At 42.5% G+C, this 12349-nt stretch overlaps 1 protein-coding gene across 2 annotated transcripts in view; it reads right to left on the minus strand.

Moving 5' to 3' along the window:
- LOC122561834 (uncharacterized) overlaps nt 1-12349 on the minus strand; it is a 98362-nt gene that overhangs the window by 40911 nt on the left and 45102 nt on the right. For both annotated transcript variants that reach the window (XM_043714058.2, XM_043714057.2), the window contains exon 2: nt 8521-8718. In XM_043714058.2, coding sequence (XP_043569993.2) covers nt 8521-8718 — 198 coding nt within the window. The remainder of the gene's footprint in view (nt 1-8520; nt 8719-12349) is intronic.

Below are 12349 nucleotides of genomic sequence, written 5' to 3' on the forward strand. Positions count from 1 at the left end.
CTCTTACGTAGGCACAGTGCCTTTTAATTTGTGGTAGCATACAGAAGTAAAGCTAGATACATTCCATCTACTGGGTTAAACTGGTTTATGCTATCTGTGACCTCTCGAAAAGAGCTTAGTCAATCAAGCCTTTACCTTTTGAAATCTTTGCTTACTATTCATTATGATACATATTTTTATAAGCAGAAATAAAATGCTCAGTAATATTACTTTACATAGGATAATCCAGGTAATGAGTACCATGTTAAAACACAACATTTAGTCATTTGCATATGAATAGGATTGGGTTCATGGGGGAAATGTGAGTCCAGTTTGCTTTGTCTCATTATTCAGTTTCTATAAAGAGGACAAAAAATATATACTGCACAGAAAATTACAATGTAACTGGAAGCTGTCAACTCAGCATGAGGCTAATCTTCAATGGAATTATATTGAATATAGAGCAAATGGGGCAGCACGGTGGCACAGTGGTTAGCACTGCTGCCTCACAGTGCCAGAGACCTGGGTTCAATTCCCACCTCAGGCGACTGACTGTGTGGAGTTTGCACATTCTCCCCGTGTCTTTGTGGGTTTCCTCCGGGTGCTCCGGTTTCCTCCCACAGTCCAAAAATGTGCAGGTTAGGTGAATTGGCCATGCTAAATTGCCCGTAATGTTAGGTGAAGGGGCAAATGTAGGGGAATGGGTCTGGATAGGTTGCTTTTCAGAGGGTCAGTGTGGACTTGTTTCCACACTGTAAGTAATCTAATCTAAAAGTGATGGAGCGGGCCTGATAATCTACATCCCCAGAGTACTTAAGGAAATGGCTCTAGAAATAGTGGATGCATTGGTGGTCATTTTCCAGGATTCTATAGACTCAAGAAGAGTCCCTGCAGATTGGGACAGTAGCTAATATTATCCCAATATTCAAAAAGGGAGATAAAGAGAAACTAGGGAATTATAGACCAGTAAGCCTAACATCGGTAGTGTGGAAAATTCTTGAATCCATTCTCAAGGACTTTATTGTGGAACATTTAGAAAGTAGTGGCAGAATCAGACAGAGTCAGCATGGATTTATGAAGGGGAAATCATGCTCGACAAATCTGTAGGAATTCTATGAATATGTAGGCGGTATGGCTAGCACTGCTGCGTCACAGCAGTAGGGTTCCCAGGTTCGATCCCAGCCTCGGGCAACTGTCTGTGTGGAGTTTGCACATTTTCCCCATGTCTGCATGGGTTTCCTGCGGGTGCCCTGGTTTCCTCCCACAGTCCAAATATGGACTGTGGGCCAGGTGAAGTAGCCATGCTAAATTGCCCACAGTGTTAGGTACATTAGTCAGAGGGAAATGGATCTGGGTGGGTTACTGCTCGGAGGGTCGGTATGGACTGGTTGGGCCAAAGGGCCTGTTTCCACGCTGAAGGGAATCTAAAGAAACTAGTAGAGTTGATAAGGGGGAGCCAGTTAATGTGATATATTTAGCATCGCAGAAAGTAATTGACAAAATCCCGCATAAGAGTGCAAGATTAAAGCCCATGGGATTGGGGCATGTGTTGAGATTTATAGAAAACTGGTTGGCAGAGAGGAAAGTGTCGAAATTAATGGGTCCTTTTCAAATTGGCAGGCTGTAACTAGTGGCGTGCTAGGACCCCAGTTATTCAAATATATTTTAATGATTTGGATGAGGGAACACAATGTAACATCTCAAAGTTTGCAGATGATACCAAGTTGGGTGGGAGGGTGAACTGTGATGAGGACTCAGAGACCTTTCAGCATGATCTGTAAAGATTGGGTGGAAAGGCATATCAATGGCAGATGCAGTATAATTTGGATAATTGTGAGGTTATTCACCTTGGAAGCAAAAACAAGAAGGCAGATTACCACCTGAATGGCTGTAAACTGGGAGAGAGGAGTGTGCAGTGGGACCAGTCGCTGAAGGTAAGCCTGCATGAGCAGCAGGCGATAAAGAAGATAAATGGTATGTGTGGCTTTCATTGTGAGAGGTTTCGAGTACAGGATGTGTTGTAGCAGTTATTTAGGGCCTCGGTTGCTCTCGGGGGGTGCAGCAAAGATTTACCAGGGGATGGTAGCACTAATATATGAGGATAGATTGACTAGGTTAGGATTATTTTCACTGGAGTTCAGACGAATGGGGGTAGGCTCTCACAGAGGCTTATAAAGTTCTAACAGGACCAGACAGAGTAGATGCAGGGAGGTCATTCCCAATGGTGGGTGTGTCCAGAAGCAGGGGTCACAGTCTGAGGAGTCGAGGTGGACCATTAGGATTGAGATGAAGAGACATCTCTTCATGCAAAGAGTGGTGAGTGAGGCTGTGGAATTCATGACCACAGGAAGCAGTTGATGTCAAAATATTGAATGTATTCAAGAGGCAGTGAGATGCAGCACTTGGGGTGAATGGGACCAAAGGTTACAGGGAGAAAGAAGGATGAGGTTATGGAGTTGGACGATCAGGCCATCATTGTGATGAATGGCAGAGCAGACCAAATGGCCTCCTCCTGCTCCTATCTTCTATGTTTCTTTTATGTTTCAGCTAATGCTACCCTAGTAACATTCCATTTCTAGCTCCCAATGTCCTCGTCCATCTTCCCCTTAATTATATCTTAAATCAATTTTGAAAAAGCACCACACATTCCATCAAAACCCACCCAAACAATCACTATTTTGAAAGCTTATTTACTCCCTGAGTCAATCAACAACAACAGTAATAGCTGTGTCCACACTCATACAGACAGATAGATTAGATTAGATTCCATACAGAGTGGAAACAGGCCCTTCGGCCCAACAAGTCCACACTGACCCTCCAAAGAGTAACCCACTCAGACCCATTCCCCTACATTTACCCCTGACTAATGCACCTAACACTATGGGCAATTGAGCATGGCTAATTCACCTAACCTGCTGCTCTTTGGATTATGGGAGGAAACCAGAGCACCCAGAGGAAACCTACGCAGACACAGGGAGAATGTGCAAACTCCTCACAGACGGTCACCCAAGGCCAGAATCAAAGCCGGGTCCCTGGCACTGTGAAGCAGCAGTGCTAACCACTGAGCCACCATGCCATCAATAGCTCACTAGTGTTCATCATTTCTGATATTCGGACTCACTGAGTCCTTTTACCCTTTATATTCTTAAGTTCTCAATTTATATATGTTGAATAAAGATGATCTATCAGGTCCTGTTAAATTAGGGTTTCAGGACACACAGCCAATGCAAACCTCTTTAGGGTGTGAAGTGACACAGCTTTAAACTGTTAAATGTAGTCAGATGTTATTACATTTTGAAAAGCTGTTTACCTGAACAGGTAATAAAAATTATTACTTTGCTTTTGCAGATCATCAGCCATTTAAAAGTTTAAATAATTCAGTTAATGTTTCTTTGTAGCTGATTAGATCCATAATTGAATCAGTAATTGGTTTGGTATTAAGATAACAGCTGATAACAGCATATTTGTCTGGCACAGTCTCTGTTTGATTAATAACATTTTAAATGTATGTTATATGAGCTGCACAAGATGATACACAGTAAAAACTATGCTTGGGAGAACCAGGTGATTTAGGATATATAGTTTTCAAAGCTCTCCACCATTGAGATTTTTCTTGTCTCATATTTGGGTCTGTTATAGAATAATTGATAGAGATTGTTCAATATCATAAGTCAATAATTCCATTATCATTTGGTCATATGTCCACTAAGTTGATAGGAGTTGAACTAAAAGGACTTTGTCCTGCAATATCAAGGCACACAGAATTTTTGAGAAATGCATTTAGGTTTGGAGGAAATAATAAACAAGTTGATCTGTTTGAGTTGAGTAAAGGTGATCTGATAGAATTTTTTGAAAACTTGAAGACGATTGGTAAGTAAAACGGAAAAAGAAATAAAAAGTGCTCTTGTGGCTGTAGAGGGCCTGAGTTCAATTCCCACCTGCTCCAGGGGTGTGTAATAACATCTCTGAACAGGTTGATAAGAAAATAACTTTAACAAGACATGAAGCCTACTCCCATTACCCACATTTCTTAACTGGGATTTGCCAAATCTTTGTTTCATGTAAGATAAGCCCCAGACGAATTGTGCATCCAAATGTCACATCCAAATTGCCCAATATTCGTTGCTATGTGATTCCCATTGATTTGAAAAGTATTTGCAACTGAACAAGACACAGGCTCATAAATGCGTTTCTGCCTGAAGACAGTCCCTTTCTACTGAGTCAAGTTAAACTTGTGTGCGTTCTAGATTAGATTCTCGACTGTGTGGAAACAGGCCCTTCAGCCCAACAAGTTAACACCAACCCTCCAAAGAGAAACCCACCCAGACCCATTTCCCTCTGACTAAAGCACCTAACATTATGGGCAATTTAGAATGGCCAATTCACCTGGCCTGCACAATTTTTTTGGGATTATGGGAGGAAACTGGAGCACCCAGAGGAAACCCATGCAGACACAGGGAGAATGTGCAAACTCCTCACAGAGGGTCATTCAAGATTGGAATTGAACCTGACTCCCTGGTGCTGTGAGGTAGCAGTGCTAACCACTGAGCCACCATGCCGCCCCATAGTGCTGGTAGAGTCATTTTTAATTAAACAGCGTCAAAACAGCAGACAAAACTGACAATGATCTTTTAACGAAAGGAGTAAATAAATCTCTGTACCAGTAAAATAATAAAATCAGCCCATTGAAGCTTAAGTCTGAATTAAACGTGGTCATGATTTAAACTGCCGTATGAAGAGCGAGAAGAAATAAAGGAACAAAAAGCTATTTCATAGGTGACTGCTTCAATAGTATAAAGGTAAACTTATGCTGATGCTGGAAATCTGAAACAACACCGAGAATGCTGGAGAAACTCATCAGCTCTGGCAGCTTCTGCAGAGAAAGAAACAGAGCTAATCATTGGAATCAGGTTTGACTCTGTCAGTTCTATTGATTTTTTTCCAGCATGCTCTATGTTTGACTGCTTCAATGGTATGCCTTCATGTGGGAAAGTAAAGGAACATACGATCAATCAGAAAAATTATTGTGGCAACCTATTTATTTTTATAAGATACATAAAGCAGGGTTTTTATTTTGTTAAATTCATTAAACTTGAGCACACAGAGAGGTGCAAATAAATAAATTAGATTAGATTCCCTACAATGTGGAAACAGGCCCTTCGGCCCAATAAGTCCACACCGACCCTCCGAAGAGTAACCCACCAAGACTCATTTCCCTCTGACTAACGCACCTAACACTATGGGCAATTTAGTATGGCCAATTCACCTGACCCGCACATCTTTGGATGGAAACCGGAGCACCCGGAGGAAACCCACACAGACACGGGGAGAATGTGCAAATTCCACACAGTGCCCGAGGGTGGAATCGAACCTGGGACCCTGGTGCTGTGAGCCACCAGGCCACCTGTGATTCAAGGCATTTTTTTGAGGAAGGATATTTTAAAATTAACTAAGGGTGCTGAGCCAAAAGGTGATCCACTGACAACATGCTGCCCGTTAGGCATGTAGAAAAAAGGAATTCAGGTACACAAGTCTTTCTGTCATTCGGTTAGATCATGGCTGTATCATTGAAGATCTGGACAGGAATAAATATAAAACCTAAATTGGTCACTGAATTATACCTTTTCAAAATAAGCTTACTACAGTGAGGCCCACTAGTGATATAGGGCCTCACATGATTTAAAATGTTATCTTGATCTAAATTCAGGAGCATGGACCTGACTTCACACAAGATATCCAGGGTGCAGGAAATTTAACACACAACGGGAGGTATACAAAGGCATGACTGCCAAAAGGCCATCTCTGATTCCACGATGTTTTAGCACACAATTTACCCAGTCAAAAGTATTGCTCTGAGCTTGTACAAACCAAAAATAAGTGCAAAGAGGAGGATGATTGGTAAATTGTAGTAGTGACAAATCCTTAAAAATTACAGAAGGGGTTCTAGACATTAGTAAAACCCAGTCAGGTATCCCTTGGAATTTAGCACATTACAGCAGTAGCTCAGAGGGTCAATTTTTTTCACACAGAGAGTGGTGAGTTGCCACAGGTAGTGACGGAAGCGAGTGCAATTTCATTATTTTAAGGAACATTTAGACAGGCACACGGATGGAATACTTATGGAGGGTTATGGACCAAACGCAGGTAAATGGGTCTCGTTAAATTGTGAAAACTGGGTGGCATGGGGAAATTGGCCAAAGGGCCTGTTGCCATGCTCTAGAACTTTATGACTCCACGTGCAAATAGTCGAAAGGGGCAAACAGTGAATGGTTTGGCCTAGACACAATTCCGAGGCTGTCTGGTTTGTGTTAGGGTATAACAAGTATGGGATGTTCCATTCTGTCAATTTGGTCTCATATTTTCTTCCACTCTTCCTTCCTTCCTGAACAAGCTGACTCTTGCTGGGTAATAACATACCAGTTGCCAATATCCCAAGTGGTTGCTGTTCAGGCTGTGGTCATTAAACAGGGGGCACAAACTAGGATCTCTGATCTATTACAATATTGAGCAGTTCCTTTAGCAACTGGATTACTGCAGGAGTCATTGACAATGTTTTGTTATAAAACAATTGCAATTGCCAGCTCAGAAACAATAGGTCTCCTTCTGTATGATAAAATTCCATGGTTCTATGAACTCGTTATTTAAAACACCAGGATAGAGGGTATTTTGTAAAACTGGCACAATATGGGTCAATGTTTGGAGCCTGAAAGATATAGAAATGAAATAGATTCTCAGGTGTACCTGTGAGGCGACCTATAACAAGTCACTTCCTAAACTTGATCAGAGTGCGATTCTTTAGTGGGGGTGTAAGGTTAAAAACAACAAAAAAGCTTTCTGTGGACCTAGGTGGAACAGAAATGATCCTCTCTATCCTGCACAATAACATCTTTGTTCCTCAGTAATGTTCCATTAACTGTCCACGTGATTGTAAAGATGTGTAGGTTAGGTGCATTAGACTGGTGTAAATGTAGAATAATAGGGTTGGGGAATGGGTCTGGGTGGGTTACTCTTTGGAAGGTCGGTATGAACTCGTTGGGCCAAATGGCCTGTTTCCACATGGTAGGGAATCTATGATTTGGGTCTCAATCACTGGACAAGCAATAGCTACCGGCAGCTCATTCTTTTTAACCTTCATGGTGTGTGAGCATCACTGGCAAGGCCAGCATTTACTCATCATCCTTAACTGGCCTCGTGAACGCACTGGTGAGCTGCTGCAGTCCATGGGATGTAGAGGTACACACAGTGATGTTAGAGAGGTACTTACAGATTTGTGAAGCAGTGACAGTGAAGGATCAGCTACAATTCCAAGTCAGGATGCTGTGTGGTTTGGAGGGGAACGTTGTGGTGTTCCTGTGTATCTGATGTCCTTGTTCTTCTGGGTGGCAGAGGTTGTGGACTTGGTAGTTGCTGTTGAGCAAGCCTGCTTCAAGCACTATAGTGTACCTTTTATGTGGTACATAGTGTGTGTTGATAGTGGAGGGAGTGTATGTTTATGGTGATGGATGGAGTGCCTATTTTGGACCAGATTCAGATATTCTGGTTGGTACTTGTGCTCCATGCATGGTACCCATTTCAGACCTGAAAAGGAGCCCGGTATAATTTAAACCATTGTACTTTTACCGTTATTTCGAACATACATGACCAGACAAGCTTCATGGTGGATAGGTCACAGATATGGTTGGAGATGCTATTGCAGTCTAAACAGATGAGCCTACAACTATTCTAAAAATACAAACTAATTCCTAGCTGTGGGAACTTAGCACCATGTCCCATGAAACATTAAAGGATAATGTTTATGACTGTAATTACCAGTACGTTAGTTTCACCTTTGCAAATCACCAGAAAATTATCACAGTAGACTTTACACTTCAATGTATCAGAATAATATACATAGGTATTCTTATTGAACTTTGCAGAGTGTTGTGCACTAATGAAAAGGTCCAGGTGTGTCACTGACAGCTACCTATGAGATAAAAATTCATTGTATATGCTATTTGGTGTCCAATTCCAAAGTTGAATTATCTGTATAAGAATTTGGAAATCAATTTAGTTGGAAGCTGATGCTGCAATGTCTGAAGGAATGCGATGTTTCACACTTTCTAGTCTAGATCATTATTTCAGTGTTGTGCACCGTGTTAGATTATTAAGCCCCATAACCTGGTTAAGTACAATGTATCACGGTGCACAAGTCAAACTGATGGAATAGGAATGTAGAATTCACTACCTCGGGGAATGGTTGAAGCAATCAATAGAGATGCAATTAAGGGCAGGTGAGAGCAGCATATGAGGAAGAAGAGAATGGATAGTTGTGATATTAGGTTAAGGTGGCATAATACTGACATGGACCGGTTGGGCTGAATGGCATGTTTCTGTGGAGAAAGTGGGGATTGCAGATGCTGGAGATCAGAGTCGAGAGTGTGGTGCTGGATTCCTGATGAAGAGCTCATGGCCGAAACGTCGATTCTCCTGCTCCTTGGATGCTGCTTGGCCTGTTTCTGTGCTGTACATTCTATGTAATCCAATGCAAGACATGCTACTTACTTATGCACTTGAGATTTGGCTCTGACCACTTGGCTTGTTTAGAGTTGTTCTGACATCGGATGAGGTTTGATGTTCCTGCCTTTCTCTTATAACCACTTTGGCACTTCAATCGGAGTCTCTGACCAACTTCAAAATGTGCGTCCGTTATTTCACTCAGATCTATGTTTTTAACTTTGAAGTCAGGCTTGCTGCAGTGTCCTACAGAACAAAAGTGGCAGAACATGATCTGGGTGCTATTCACATCAAAATAAAATTAAATCACACAAGGGCAATGTAAATCAATTCTTTGATCACATTCATCAATTGTACTTCAAAATAAAATGTGGAGACAAGCACACTATTTTTAGTATCAGACCCAATTGCACAAGATTCTCCCCCACCGGTGTCGAAAATTCAGCCCCAGCCTCTTAGAGCTCTCTCTCTTGCTCGTGCTCTCTTGCTCTCTTTGGTCTCACAATAGGGAGAAAATGTTGCAAGATTTAAAACCCACTCAGATGTTGAAAAGTGAATTTTCTGAGGCCCCAGCACTGATCTTTGTGGGACACCATTCATTCTAATTCAAGTACATACCTATTACCCAGAACCTTTGCCTTCTATTGTTTAGCAATCTTACAGCCAATGTACCTTGAAACCTTATGGAATGCCTTCTGGAAGTGCCACAAAAGTCTATTACATAAGACCAGGGGAGCTGATGGATTAGTAAATTTGCAGATGACACTAAAGTCGGTGGAGTAGTGGACAGTGTGGAAGAATGTTACAGGTTGCAGGGGGACTTGGATAACCTGTAGAATTGGGCTGAGAGGTGGCAAATGGAGTTCAATGCAGCAAAATGTGTGGTGATGCACTTTGGGAAGTATTACAGGAAGGCAGAGTACTGGGTCAATGGAAAGATTCTTGGTAGTTTGGATGTGCAGAGGGATCTTGGAGTCCATGTGCATAGATCCCTGAAAGTTGCCACCCAGGTTGATAGTGCTGTTAAGAAGGCATACGGTGTGTTAGGTTTCATTCGTAGAGGGATTGAGTTCCGGAGCTGCAATATCATGCTGCAACTGTACAAAACACTGGTGCGGTCACACTTGGAATATTGTGTACAGTTCTGGTCGCCATATTTTGGGAAGGATGTGGAAGCATTGGAAAAGGTGCAGAGGAGATTTACCAGGATGTTGCCCGGTCTAGAGGGAAGGTCTTATAGGAAAGGCTGAGAGACTTGGGTCTGTTCTCATTGGAAAGTAGAAGGCTAAGGGGAGATTTGATAGAGACATACAAGATGATCAGAGGATCAGATAGGGTAGACAGTGAAAGTCTTTTTCCTAGGATGATGACATCAGCGTGTACAAGGTTGCATAACTACAAATTGAGGGATGATAGATTTAAGACAGATGTCAGAGGCAAGTTCTTTACGCAGAGAGTAGTAAGGGCGTGGAATGCCCTACCTGCTAATGTAGTCAACTCAGCCACATGAGGGAGATTTAAACAATCTTCAGATAAGCACATGGATGATTTTGGGACAGTGTAGGGGGACAAGCTGAGAATAGTTCACAGGTCGGCGCAATATCGAGGGCCGAAGGGCCTGTTCTGCGCTGTATTGTTCTATGTTCTATGTTCTATGGTGGCATTGCGGTAAAGCCACTGGGCTATTAATTCTTATCCCCAGGTTACTGTTCTGGGCGCCTACTGGCACGTGGTAAAATATGAATTTAATAAAAATCTGGAACAAAAATCGACCAAGTAACGACTGTCAATTACATTTTTAAAAAATTGGTTTGCTAATTCCATTGAGCTAAAGAATTCTTCTGTCCTTACTTGGTCTGGCCTACATATGACTCCAGACACAGCAACATGGCTAAGTCTTAACTTCCCTTTGGACAATTCAAAAATGGCAACAAATGCTGGTCCAGCCAGTGGTGCCCACATCCTATGAATGAATTTTTAAAAATAGGAGCCAAGAGTAGGGCAGTCAGGACCTCTACCTGCTCTGCTATTCGACAAGATTATGAATGAACTGATTATGACTTCAACACTCCATTCCTGCCCTACGTAACCACTGGGTCCCCTATTAGTTAGTAATCTATTGACTTCTGTCTTAAAAATAATCTCTGAACCACTCTCTAGGACACAAAGTTCCTAAGTCTCTCAAATCTCTTGACATTCAATGGGATTATCACCACTGAATCCCACATCATCATTATCATCATTGACCAAATTCTTGACTGGGCTATGCTCACAACACTCTATAGTTTCTGAATGGACCTCCTAAATGTTAATGTTGACCTCTCTCTGCATCTTCTCAGAAGCCTTAACATTATATCCTACACTCTATTCTGTTACCCTGATGCACTTGTATAACCTGTAAAGCAGTTAAGACAATACTTTTCACTGTACCTCGACAATAATAAATCAAATCAAAAACTGTACCACTCTCATAAATACAGCACCAACAAAAGCAGGATATTCTGGGGCAAGTAATTCATCTCCTGCCTCCTCCCGTGCCCCTCACACTCTCCATCCAGCAAAGCTGGTTTACCGTGTGCAAGACGTAAGTCAGGAATGTGATGAAGCGCATTCTCCTCACAAGGCTGAGCTGCAAATCCATCAACACATAAAAAGCTCAGTGTCATCCAGGACAAAGGAACTCACTGCAACGGCAGAGGCATAAATCACGGGCCCCAAAGCTGCTCCAGGCCGCAGCCCCCCAACCTGAGCATCTGAGCATACTGGCACAAACTCCACCTCCCTTCCTCATCCTCAACATAATCACAGCAGCTTCCCCCCCCCCCCCCCCCCCCCCCACCCCATGCCAAGCACAGTGGAGTCTCCTTCAGGACAAAGCCTAGGTTTTTAGGCCCTGTTGCACCCCCTTAGGTCCACACAACATCTTAAAGACGGCCTCCTTTCCTCACTAGCCAGATGCACTGCAATAGCCGACCAAGGTTTCTATGACAGCTCCTTCCAAAGTTGTGACCTCTCTCAACTATAGGGCAGCAATTGCATGGGAACATCAGCTGTATATGTTCCTCCTAAGACACACATCTCCATAGCACCCATCTCCTTTCTGGCCAGCCTTCTGGTGATGCTGGAGCACAGGTCAGTGTGAGGGACAATGAGGGGTTCACCTGAGACATCTCTGAAAACAGCCAGCACACAGTGAACAATCCTGCACCATATACAAAGGAAGCTGACAGCTCAGCAAGAGAATCTCAGGAACCTGAATGTACCAAATGGTCACATGTCCTCTTCTCTCAGTGAACATCAAAGATGCAATATACTCGGATGAGCAGTGGAAGCTATAGCACAACAGTAATGTCATAGAATGAGTAACCCAGAGGCCCAGATTAATGCTCTGGGGAGATAAGTTCAAAGGCAGCTGGTGAAATTTGAATAAAAGGGGAGGGAACGCTAGTCTATTGATGACCAAGAAACCACTGTTGATTGTCATAAATACCCATCTTTTTCACTAATGTCCTTCAGGGAAGGAAATTTGTACTATTCCAGTCTAAATAGAAGTAAGCCATTCAGTTCTTTGAGCCTGCTCCACCAATTTATGTGATCATCTAACTGAGTACTCTGTTCCTGCTTTCTCCCAATGCCTTAAGAACTGTGTCTAAAGTCTTCTTGAAAATGTATTGGCTTCAAACATTTTCTGTGGTAGTGCATTCCACAAACACACCATTCTCTGCTGAAGAAATGTCTTATCATTTCAGTTCTTCGACCTCTGGTTCTGGACTCTTGGGATATTGGGTGCACCCTTCCTGTTTTTACCCTGTCTTGTCCTGTTGGAATTTTATAGGTTTATATGAGATCCCCCTCATCTTTCTGAACTCCAGTGAAT

This window comes from Chiloscyllium plagiosum, unplaced genomic scaffold (assembly GCF_037043375.1).
Source record: "Chiloscyllium plagiosum isolate Xiang-an unplaced genomic scaffold, Cpla_swu_hap1 HiC_scaffold_23, whole genome shotgun sequence".
In the NCBI taxonomy this organism is placed as follows: Eukaryota; Metazoa; Chordata; class Chondrichthyes; order Orectolobiformes; family Hemiscylliidae; genus Chiloscyllium; species Chiloscyllium plagiosum.